Genomic DNA, 12,724 nt, shown 5'->3' on the forward strand with positions numbered 1-12,724 from the left:
TGTCACAGAGAAGCTCCTGTACACCAGACACAATGTCCCTGTTCCAGATATGCTCACACAGTATGGTAAACAAAGAGTAACCTGAGCGCTGCCATCTAGGACCTGTGGTGTCCTGTTCTAAAGCAGCAACGACGTGACTCCCCGTCATTTAAAAGAACAGCATTTGGGTTCTCTCTTTGCTTTGTGACAATAAGACAAAAAATATATTTGTGGATGGGAACTGAAGTTAAGTTAGTCTGACTAATGTGGAAACACTAAACAAAAGTGCTATGATGGCTGTCTCAGGGTCACAAACACATCGGTCAAACAGAAGTCAAGAAAAATAAAGAAGCCTGTCTTGCCCTCTGGTTAAATGGTTCCTTTTCAGTTTTTAGACCTCTTAAAACAACAATGTTTCTTCGCTACCCCTCCACACAGGTTATATATGTCTACAGATGTTAAACAGGTGGATTTTTATGTCCAGAGGAGGAAAAAGATTCGACAAAAGTTTGAATAAATAATTTTGCACAACAGACACTAATTAGGGCTACATGAGGAAAATATGCAGCATGCAGTAATGCTCTTAAATGTTATGATAACCACATTACTTATAAGACACAGACAGATATTAAAGTGTACTCAGTTCTGCCTGCAGCTTGCACTATACTGCTAAAATACAACAGATTGCTTGTTCATTTTAAATAATATAAGCAAATTATCCCAACAAATTGAACATTGAACTGAACACAAAAGGAACCTATAAAAAAAGAGAATGATATTTACATTTGAAAGTGCAGTTTTCTACTGATGTTCTCTTTCAGCTAACTCAAAGACATCATGATAATGATTAAAAAATAGAAATATAGTGCAGCCCTAACACTGATGCTTAACAAGAAACATGCTGTCCGTGTTCTTGGTAATGCTATTTCAATTCAAGGTATATAATGCAGGAATTTTTGGCCACTGTTTGTGAACAGTATTGCCAGCAAAACTGAAAGTGTAAACCAACCGCAGATTCACTCTCGTTTCAGACCAAGCTTTGCTGCTTGGCATTTTGCCTTGCTATAAATGCATTTCTTGTGGCGCTGTGTCTGTTTATACTGTCTGGCACCCAGTTGCTACCTTTTCATAAAGTCCTGACCTCACCTGTGTGCTGTGCACTGGAACATCCTGACCACGGCAAAAATAAGGAGAAAATAAGAAACAGTCAGAGTCTCTGCAGATTAATACACCACCACACACATGTTGTGAGTCATAAGTGATAATTGAGAGAGATTACTTTTCTATTAATTTATATCAAAATCCTGCACAGTGTACCTTTAAATTCACCTTGACTCATTTTGCTACTAGTTTCCCCAGCATTGTCAAAAGTTAATAAAATATTTATGTGCCAAGGAGGCAGTTGGGGTGAGACGGCTTGAAATCCTTTTGGCCTCCATAGGGGGGCATGATAGAAACAGTCTGGGAACATCCAGTGTAGAACACGTTCAAAAAGTTTAAGCTTTTCCAGGAGCAAGTTCTGCAACACTAAAGCTCTTTCCAGCTGGTGTGACTATCCTCCACTTCATAAAATCCCCGGGGCTTTAAACTTAGCAACAGCAACATCCAGTGTCACAGTTTTTCAGGTAGAATAACATCTTATTTTTAGTGACTGTCACTCAGCATGGAGGCTCTGTTTTGTGGATACAGATATATTGTTAAGGACACCAGACTATCATAATTTCTTACAATGAGTCTAAACATTTGGTTCTGGACTTATATTGGACTTTATGGACAGATTGTCTTCAGCTGAGGGGGATCCTTCTGCCACAACACACTATAGGTTGCAATGATGCTTATTATATTGTTGTCACTAGTTTACAAGGAACTAATATGACTGTCAGATGAAGTAGAAACAGCTGGGTGTTGGCAGTTCAGAACATTATGTACAGAGGGGGGAGACACACAGCAGTCATGTGACGTAGCAACTATCACGAACTTCCTGGTAACCTGTGTGCAACCTGAGATGCTTCATAACAGCCGCCTTTATGAGTGGATACATCTGCCACCTGAATATTTAACAGTGCTGCAGATCAGGTTGCAGATTACTGGTGAATTATTAATCCCTTTAGATTAGCATGAATTAGACTGGAGCGTTTTGGTGTGAGGGAGAGACAAACACTTTCACAGAAACAGGTATGTGTGACTCTTGGCTTTATGATCTTAGCTGTGTTGATCTTTGAAGTATTTTGAATAACGAATAGACTGAGAAGAGTAGATGAACACTTTGGGTCTTTGTGTGTGATGGTTGCAGACTCTCACTAGGAAGTAAATGTCTTTTTTATGACTGATGTGTGAGCAGTTGGTGAAATTATGTGTGCTGTGTGACCTAAAATCCTGCGTCACTGATGCACAATCAAGACAGAGACAAGACAAAAAAGTCTAGTTGTTGTGTTTTGCTTTAACAGCTTGTACTTCCTACTGTTTTAAAAGCTGTTGCAGAAAAAGATGCTTGCACAGTAATAGACATTAGCCACTAATTCACATAAAACAGTCTCACTGATCTGCAGCTGCACATCTGAGGTCTAAACGTCTGTTTGTGAGTCACAGGAAAAGTAGATATTTTAAAGCAGGTATCTGATGCAGCCAGTCATTAGAGACAAAAAGCCGCTGTAGAGGAATATGAGCTGTCTGCTTTAAAAGTTAGTGAAGGTGTCTTGGCAAAAGGTGACTGGGGATGCGTTCGAAGTACGCTGTGGATGCAGACACATGTTACAAAACAGAACGACGGCAAGTAAACAGGTCTGGATGTTGCTGATTAATGAGGCAGGCGTGATGCATTATGCACTGACCGTTTAAGATAGCTGATTAGCTACAAAACAATCAATGATGGATTATGAGACTAAAGATTTTTTATGTATTTAACCAGAAAAACCTCTAGAGATTAAAAATCTGTTTTTCAAGAGTGTCCTGGCTGAGACAGACAACACAGAACAAAATACAGAATAAAAAAACACAGTCAGAAGTCAAAAAGTGTGTTAATATATACTAGAAGTGAACCATAAAGACACAGAAAGGGCAACTACACAATTACAAAGACCAACTAAGACACACTGTGACATTGGCGTATAAACGACTGTGTACAAAAATCCTGCAACAGTGCTTTGAAATGGCCGAGAGGAACCAAAGAGTGCAACTTGAAGTCCTTCTGCAGAAGATTACACATATAAGGAGCTGCATACATAAATGCTTGCTTGCCACACTCTGTACATACCCTTAGTACAGACAATAAAAACATGTTCTGTGAACGTAGAGCAGCCATTTTTGATTTTTTGCTTAATGTACACACATAAATATGCTGAAGGTAGGCCAAGAATAGCTTTGTAAACAAGAGAATGCCAATTAAAATAGAGCCAGCCAACCCGAGCATACAAGATACAGTGATGAGTTTAGGGAAGATGAAACCATACTTGTAGTAAAGTGTTGTCTTGTGTAATAATTATTTTAATCTTTAACTATGGCTTCTGCTACTGAGCTATGTCTCCTTGAAGGACACCGTGAAGGATATCAGTGCTGCACATTTGAACGTCCCCACAGACTAACTGCATATCCATCTAATATCTACCCGGATGCCATTGCTCAACCTGCATGCACAACATTTCATAAATCTGTCCTCACGTGCGGGTTGCCACGGCTTCTGAGGGTTAAACATCATTCACGTTTTTCCACATCAATCTGCTGATCTCGACTTCCCTCCCTCAGGGTCACACAGTGATGCATAACACGTTTATGACAAGTGGAGCGCTCGTGAGATCGTACACAGACATTCCTCTCCATCATGCTAATCTGGAATATGTGTCACTTTGAAAAAAAAATAGGATGCATGTATCCCAACATGGCAATATCAGTTCCTAATCCATCATGTTGTTCTGTCTCAGCTGTTTTGACACTTAATGCTTTGCATCGTTGGTCTCTACGTGCTGTATTTGATCACAGAAACATCACTTGTGGCCCTAAAGGATGATTTATATCAGGCTTTTTGCGTCACTGTTGATCATTAGTCCTTCTAACCTTGTAATAATCACTTTATAAAACACTTTACACAATGATCATTTTGTGAAACACAGTGGTGCTGGTTCACTGCTCATTCAGGACGGCACTGGTCAAGTTAATCTCTGTCCAATCCAATTGATCTTGAGGAGATTGCACTTCTTAGTGTGCAGTGACAAGGCCCCCGTGGAGAGGGCTAATTCAGTGTCTCTGAGAGATGCCACTTGTTGCCCGTCCTCTTGGGGAAGCAATTGCTGTTGCTACTGGTGCTGTTATATTATGAACACAAGAGACTCTTTAGTTGTAATTTTTCTCAGCCCCGATGAGTCAGAAGAAAATAACACTCGCCATGTAAGTAGAGTACCGTCATCTCCACCTACAGCTTTGTTTTTGCTCTGATTTCTCCTGCTTTAGACCCGTTAAGTGGCTCCCTTGGCGAATGTAGTCGTTTCACTGAGCTGAATGAGAGGGCCCTTGGGAATAAATGTACTGCTCTGTGCTATACATACACAGCTTTACACAGTTGTACTTTTTCATTTTAATTACTTGCTTCTGTGTGACGCTGACTGGGAGACAATGTGTTTTTCTGTCCTGCTGTGACAGTGTAAAAGTCTGTTGAGGCTAAACTGTTGAGTTATTCATAAGAAGCTTTATTTTTGTAGGAGGAAGTATGAGGTATTAGAATAGGATAACCATCTTTCTCAATTTCTATTAAGTTTTTGCTCCACTGCAAAGGTATTTTAATCAGGAATTATTTTTCTATTTTGTCTTTGTCTTTATTTTGAAGAGATATTTCACCTGCGATTGTGCTCATCCTCTAGGAGGTCACTGTATGGACTGTATCCTTACAAGTCCAGCATGATTGGCATGGAGAACCTGGGCGATCCATCAGGTAACTGGGATATAGTGGAGACCATTGGTAAAGGAACATATGGCAAAGTCTACAGAGTGACCAACAAGAAGGATGGGAGTCAGGCAGCAGTGAAAGTGCTGGACCCGATCAATGTAAGTCATGTTTACTGTGGAACCTTTTGCAGAATTCAGAACCGCTGTGGCTGCTGCATGTTGTCTGTTTTCAGTTGCATAATCAGGCTGCATTGCATAATAACCATTACGTTTCAGACCTCACAAGCTGTTTGAGCTAACTCACGCTGGCTCTATAGATGCTACAGAACCTGCCAGGCTTCATTATATAAAGTATTAATCCAAAAGTAGTAATATAATCAGTCAGAGTGTCCAGTAACACATTCACTCAGTCATTTAATGCAGTGGTTTCCAACCTTTCTGGCTTGTTGCCCCTTTAATTAAAAGTACTTGCAGACCATCATCAAGGGTTGTATGGGTTAAGACCCAAACAGCTAAAGCAAAGAGGAGAGGAATGTGAACTGAATAGAAGTTTGTTTAGCAAACATTTTGTAGCCATGCTCGTGGTGTGACCCTATGGTAATGATAGGTAGGCCAGTCCATCACTTTGGCCCAGACCTAAAATCTTTGCCATGGATTTAGATATCCACAATGTTCAGAGGATGAATCCTATGGCTTTGGTGACCCTCTGATTTTTCATCTAGCAACCATCTCATCTGTGCTTTAGTGCTCGTTAGTAAATGGTAACATGCTAACATGCTAAACTAAGAGGTGGTAGACATTATACCTGCAAAATAGGGCTGGGCGATGTGGAGAAAAATAAATATTGTGATAGTTATGCCCAAATCCCTCAATGTTGATATTGTGACAATATTGTAGGGTTCACTACTGCTGCTTTTATAAAATATTAACACAATAAGATTACTGATAAATAATAATTTCTAAATGTATGCTTATGCGGCAGACCCTATGTGTAGCCTACGCCGTTGTGAGCATTTATACTTGTGCAGTGGTTTGTCTGTGTCACTCTGCAGTTACACCTCCAAAACACTAGTCAGCGACAGAGGTTTCTGTGAAGTCCTGTAAAGTTTAGTTAATTCAAAACACACATTAAACACGGCATACTAGAGACAATTTCAATTACAACTACACAAATCGGCTTCACTATAACTCGCAGCATTGACAGACAAAGCACTTGTCTTTATCTGGACACGTTTTCCCCACAAATACAACATGCTAACGTTATTAGCACAAGCCTATGGCATTTTACATTGTATAATTAGCCTAGCACCTGGTGAAATTTTCCTCTTCTCATATGAAGCCAGGGACAACAGCAACATTTAACAAAGGTAACGTTACAAAATTCGACTCTATTACACTTCACAAGATTCACTGACTGTCTTATACTAAACATATTTTCCAAAGAAATGTAACATGCTAACGTTACTAGCACAAGCCTATGCTATTTTACATTGTATAAATTAGCCTAGCAACAAGCGGTTTTCGTCTGTTCATATGAAGCCAGAGTAAAATCACAAAAAAAATATACATGACTTTACAGTAATGCAGCCTTTAAAACCAGGAAATAACAACAGTTACAATATTACAATATCCAAAATCTAAGATAATATCCTGTCTCATATCATGACACATTGATAGAATATCAAAATATTGCCCAGCCCAGTTGCTAAAACATTAGCATATGGGCATTGTCATGGAAAGCATGTTAGCATGGTGACGTTTGCATTTATTTTAAAGCACTGCTAAGCATTAGTACGGCTTTACAGGGTTGCTTGCATGGCACTAGACTCCTAGTCTGGTTTCCTGCTTTCCTATCTTGTTAATTGTCATGTTAAAAATGGGTTTAACTCGTGACTCCTTACCTCACTAGGTCCTGACCTCCAGGTTGGGAACCACTGATTTCATTTAAAGTGTATTATTGTCGTGCCTCTATGTTGTGTCTCCCTCATTTAGCTGCATAACTGAATTCTAGCTGCATGTGACATGACTGCACATGTAAAATTAACTACATCTAAGACAAGGAAACACAAGATTTTAAGAGAGACCAAAAAAAAAAAAAAAATCAAAAAACTTAACACCTCTTTCTAACTTAAAGACTAGTCTCATTTACTCAACTGTAACTGCTTTAAATTAGACCTTACCTTGTTTATTGTCTAATATTCTCTTCTCTTTATGACTTAGCATATACGCTCAGCCAACTTAGTCTTTATGATTAAATATTATAATAATATGTAATGATAAAATTGCTTAACTGCTTTGTAGTTCATTTAATTGAAACTTGATGGACAGCTGATAGACTAAGTGCGCACTGATTTGCTGCCTAAATTAAATAACACTTATCTAACATCACTCCGTGTGCCTCCCCACTGTAGAGTTCCCCATAACCATTAATTTTGACAGTTTTTTTCATGACTGCAAGAACTCATAATATTGTGACAGAAGGAAAAAAGCAAAGACTAAAACTATTGTGTTTTTCTTTATAACTATGTGACTTGTCTCAGCATGCGAGCCACTCAAACAGAGTAAGTTGCCAGTACTTTTTCCTCCTCTCCATCTTGATGCAGTTGTACATGTACTTGCTCCAGTGATATATATCAACGTCTCCCCTTTTCATTTATTTCCTGTCATGTTAAGTCTAACACACCCTTACCAGAAAGAGTAGCGGCTGCACTGGCTTTATCCTCTCTGTATATCCGTCCATTTGTCTGTGTGATAAGACCACTGTAGCCTCTGCATTGGCACCGTATTGTGCTAGTGAGACTTGGTCTGAGGCGTGCCTGTGATTGTGTCAATGGAACAATCCCCATCCTGGCAGAGCTATCCACCATGATGCCTCCCTGATGGCCATGAAGATGAAGCTGCCTCTTCTCTCATCCCTCTCCCTGATTAGACTGTGCTGACACTATCACTCAGACATCCAGGAAGAGAAATTCTGCCTCTCTGACTGCCGCTCTTCTCTTCCTCTGAGATTTACTTTGATAGAAAAGCACTTCCAGAAATAGTTTAGCACCCGGGCCCATCCCTTTCTTTGTTACTGACTTTATAACCCTATCTTTAGCAGTCTAATTATAGTTACCTATAACTTGGTGTTCTGTTTCAAAATGAAACCCAACCTCACACTTGTAGACATAAATGCTATTTTTATTGTATTTAATCTCGTTAAAATGTCTTTTCTGTGTTCCAACTTTGCCTTTTTTCTGTTGCTGTTCAAAGGATGTGGACGAGGAGATCGAAGCAGAGTACAACATTTTGAGGTCCCTGTCCAACCACCCCAATGTGGTGAAGTTTTACGGCATGTTCTACAAGTCAGACAACTTATCAGGTGGACAACTTTGGCTGGTCCTTGAGGTGAGCTCCTCTTAGTGTCTGACAGTGTAGCAGCTTAATGTTAACAGTGTGCCGGTGCTTATAACTTTATATTTAATTTAAAAGGTAAATACTCCTTGATTTCTTGCTGAGAGTTGGATGAGAAGATTGATACCCCTCACACTAAATATGAAGATGCAGCCAGCAGTTGGGTAGTTTAGCTTAGCACAGAGACTGGAAACAGGGGCAAGCCTCGGCACTATCATAGATGCATAATAATAACTAGCTAGATCAAAAAGATTCCAGCCTCTGGGTTTGCTTCCACAATATGTGGCCCACTGAGTATGGGCAGTAGTGTTTCTCCCTCTGACCAGTTCCTGCTGGGCTCATAGACTTAACATTGTGATGAGGGCTGCCCCAGACTGTGAATTTTCCTAGTCGACCAGTAGTCGTCATTTAGGGCCATTAGTCGACTAGTCACCCACATGTTTACGATATTAATTTAATTATTAAATGATATATTTTGGGCGGGGCAACACAATGGTTTGAGTTCAAGGTCTGAGAGAGAATAGTATCAGTAACATTGTTAACACTGTGCTACATTACAGAGAAATACAAAAGCGTACTAATGAACCTTCATTAATATAGGCCAATATTTTATCTACAAGTGCACGTCACACACTGAGCGAGCCGCCTGTTAATGACGCTGTCGGCAAAGCAGTAATGATTGTGCTAAGTGGCTAATGGGCATGTAGCTACTTCCATGTTTCAGATGATACGTCATGTTTGTAGTCGGCCAATGAAGATGAGTTTACATATCACCTTGGGTTCGTCCTTCACCTTCTGAAAATGATCCCACACTTTGGATTTCCTGCCCGACATGTTATTAACTAGCCTGTGGAATAACTGCAGGTACCAGCCCTGGAAATTATTGTGACTACTATTGCTGAGCTGAGCAATAGTAGTCTGCTGAGCGTGGCCACTTCCTGTGTCTGTCCTTTCAAATAAAATTCCCACATGGTCCAGTCATATAGGTTTTGATTTATTTTGACAAGGTTTCTGTGACTAAGCGACCAATGAAATCTTGCTGAAGACTAATGACCTTTCTGGTCGACTAACGTTTGGTTCGACTATCAGGGGGCAACCCCAATTGTGATGACGTCACAGATTTTGAAATCTCGGCTTGAGGAAAGTTTTACAAAAATAAAACCCCCGTGAATCAAAAATTCATAATAGAAAGAGTCATAACTGACCTTGTATATCCTGTCAGCAGTTTTACAGACGTCTCTTTTAATGGTGGTCTGTGGGGAAAATGTTCTTGAGCCTCAAGGGAATTTTCCCCTGCAATACTGCAAGTGGCCACAAGGAAAAATTGGACGCAAGTTTCGCCGGCTATCCTGGGGGCCTGGGCTCTGTTCACCTCTAAAGCTCACTAATAAACACTTTATATCTTGTTTATCTAAGCCATAAAAAAACTTAAATGTAAAAAGGGTGATGATGAACTTTTGTATGGAGCCAGGCGAGCTGTTCCAGTCTTTCTGCTCAGCTAACTAACCACTAAGAGAAACAAAATATTTTAATGAGCATGTTCCTGTTTTGTTTTTGTCTTGGGGTCAGCTAGTACATGCACGAGAACGTGAGTAATGCAATACATTTTAGCATCCGCAGAGGGCAGTAGTGCAAATGCAAGTAGTGCATGAAAGTTGTAACAAACATGGGAGAAGACAAAACAGGTGAAAATGAAAATTCCCAGGAGAGTAAGCAAATGATTTGGGATATTTTTCCTCATCTTATCATTTACTAGCTAGGCCTGGCATTTATCTCTAAGACTGGTCATGTCTAAAGGGGTGGAGCTATTTGACATTCACCAAGAAAGCGAGCTATGTCCTAGCTGGCTTATGCAAAATATTTTAAAAATCTATCAAAAAAAAAAAAAAACCTGAACGTAAACATAACTGTATTTGTTTATAAGACAACTCTACAGAGTACCTTCTTGACAAAATGCTGCATTTTTGTGTCTGTGAGTCCAATATGTCTGTCTGAAACCCTTTTCGTTATAAAATGTGCCTCGGTTTGTCACAACAACCCACCTACATGAATGTTGATGCTATCATGGGGCCATGTGATGCTGCATTGCTTCCTCTGACTTGTGTGTGTGGGCTAGCTCTCCACATGAATCATAATCTAGAGTGTTGAGTGATGGACGAGTCACTGGAGTTTCTCTGTCTCCCTTCCAGCTGTGCAACGGCGGCTCTGTCACAGAACTCATCAAAGGCCTGCTCATGCGAGGCCAGCGTCTGCAGGAGCCCGTTATCTCATACATCTTATACAGTGCCCTCTTGGTAAGATGGCCCACTGCAATGCTGCTAATGTTAGGGAGGAGGTGGGATGCAAACATGCAGAGAGTGCGCTGAGGATTTATTTTCAGCCGGGGAAGTGTGGCAGGCGGTAATGAATGTCTCTCCTTCTGAACAGCTGTGGGAGTTCTTTTATATAGTTTGTGCGGCATAACCTTTTGATGCATTATATTCTAATTTATACTAATGACAAATGACTAATAATGTGATGGTGATTCATGCTGAGCACCTTGTGTTTTCTGTCCTCTAACTTAAAAGGGTCTCCAGCATTTGCACAACAACCGGATTATCCATCGTGACGTCAAAGGCAACAACATCCTCCTGACAACTGAGGGAGGAGTCAAACTGGTTGACTTTGGTAATGGTCTTTGAAAGAGGCAATTTAGCCAATTCAGGGACTGCTGGAAAGAGACAAATGCATCAAGGTCTGAGAAATGTCTCTCAGCTTTATCTTTTCTCTGTTGTCAGATAAATGAGGCATTTTTTGGTGTTTGACTGATCTATGGGAAGTGTCAGCAGCACATCCATGCAGCGTTGTTTGTGAAGCCGAGCACAGCACAGGATAAATCATTTTATGTGCACCACACTTTAGTCCGTTGCTCACCATAACATATTTTTATTTCATGGACCGTAGCCTTAACCCAAGGCTATTATTGCTCATTTAAATTGCATTATTTGATCCTTTGCATATTAAAAGAAAGCTGTTATGGCAAATGACTTTGAGTCACCCCTAGGCATGTTTATGTCCTCTGTGTCATGGAGATGAAGTGGACTCATGCTGATAAAAATCTGTCCTACATAATTTGAAATGATTATAGGCCATTATTATTACTGCTTGGCAGGTTGCCACACTAAATTATATGCTAGGACTTATTGATTAATTCAAACATTCAGTCTCTGTCATAAATTGTGTTTTTATTCTTTGCAAATTCACACTGATAAACATACTAATATCTACATTTTAATAACTATAAGGAGTGGTTAAATGTTATTTTTGTCATTGTAGGTGTTTCAGCTCAACTGACCAGTGCACGATTGCGGAGGAACACATCTGTCGGGACTCCATTTTGGATGGCTCCTGAGGTCAGAGTCAACGCTTCAGTAAACACGCACACAAACATGTTTATATGTAATAAGGCAGCAGTGAAACAGCACATGTTTTGTGCCTAACTGAACATTTAAAAAACGTTGTTTGGATACTGATAGTAGTACCTCTTTTACTACCTAAAATGCTGAATTGAATCTACGCACCGATCCAATACCACATGATATATTAATAAACTTTACAGTAGTTTTACACCTGGATAAAACAGCAGTAGTCCCAGACATCAATTCTTTGTCACTGCACTAAAACAGTAGCCTACACAGCAAGTTGCGCTGTGCAGCCACTGGCAGCTACTGTTTCAGAGCGGCAAAAAAGAATTTATTTCCAGTATATAGTGTATGTTAGCAACACGTCAGCAGTTTAGCAACATTTTACACTGGAAAGTCCCACCAGTAAAAGGCATTTTGAGGGGTGGCAGTCTTATAGTGCTATGTCATACAACAATGATAGAAATCATTCCACATACTTGATCTGAAATACACAGCTGTTAATTTATTTATTTGTTTATTTGTATTGGCTGCCGTACAAATTCAGATATTAGGATCAGTATTAGTGGGAATAATGGTATTAGAACAGCTCTAATTTTCAATGAGCAAAGTCTCTTGTACATGCCTCAAAGAGAGAGAGGGAGGGAGGCTAAGTTATTTCTGTGCAACTCTCCCCTGTGTCATTGTGTATTCCCCTCCATGGGCACAGCTCTTGAGGTTGCCTCAAGGTTAATAGCTGGGAGTCTGAGGCCCCTCGGCTTACTCTTTGGCAGAAATGAGGTGTGGTGATTGGGCTGGTAGGGAGGGACCTCAGGGGCAATTAGAATAAACTCAGCTGTAAAATGTAGTGTCAGTTATAATTATTGACTGTGGAAAAGAGAGGCCCGTACCACCGGTAACTGAAGTGACCTACCTTTCAGTGTTTGAATAGTCCATAAATATAGATGTTTTGTACCTTTGCCAGATTTTAGGCAGCAAGAAAGAGAGTGCTATAATAAGGAGGTAAAATTTATGATCCTTTTGAATATAATTTTCTTTAAATTATCACCCAATTTCTCCAAGGTGATATTAATAAA

At 39.9% G+C, this 12,724-nt stretch overlaps 1 protein-coding gene across 1 annotated transcript in view; it reads left to right on the forward strand.

Moving 5' to 3' along the window:
- Positions 1 to 4,237: 4,237 nt before the first annotated feature.
- myo3b (myosin IIIB) overlaps positions 4,238 to 12,724 on the forward strand; it is a 72,369-nt gene continuing 63,882 nt past the window's right edge. Inside the window, 6 exon segments of the mRNA XM_033617997.2 lie at positions 4,238 to 4,359; positions 4,830 to 5,013; positions 8,107 to 8,241; positions 10,437 to 10,541; positions 10,815 to 10,914; positions 11,563 to 11,639. Of these exon segments, the coding sequence (XP_033473888.2) occupies positions 4,331 to 4,359; positions 4,830 to 5,013; positions 8,107 to 8,241; positions 10,437 to 10,541; positions 10,815 to 10,914; positions 11,563 to 11,639 (630 nt within the window). The 5' untranslated portion in view covers positions 4,238 to 4,330.

The sequence above is a fragment of the Epinephelus lanceolatus genome, chromosome 14 (assembly GCF_041903045.1).
Source record: "Epinephelus lanceolatus isolate andai-2023 chromosome 14, ASM4190304v1, whole genome shotgun sequence".
NCBI classification, from domain to species: Eukaryota; Metazoa; Chordata; class Actinopteri; order Perciformes; family Serranidae; genus Epinephelus; species Epinephelus lanceolatus.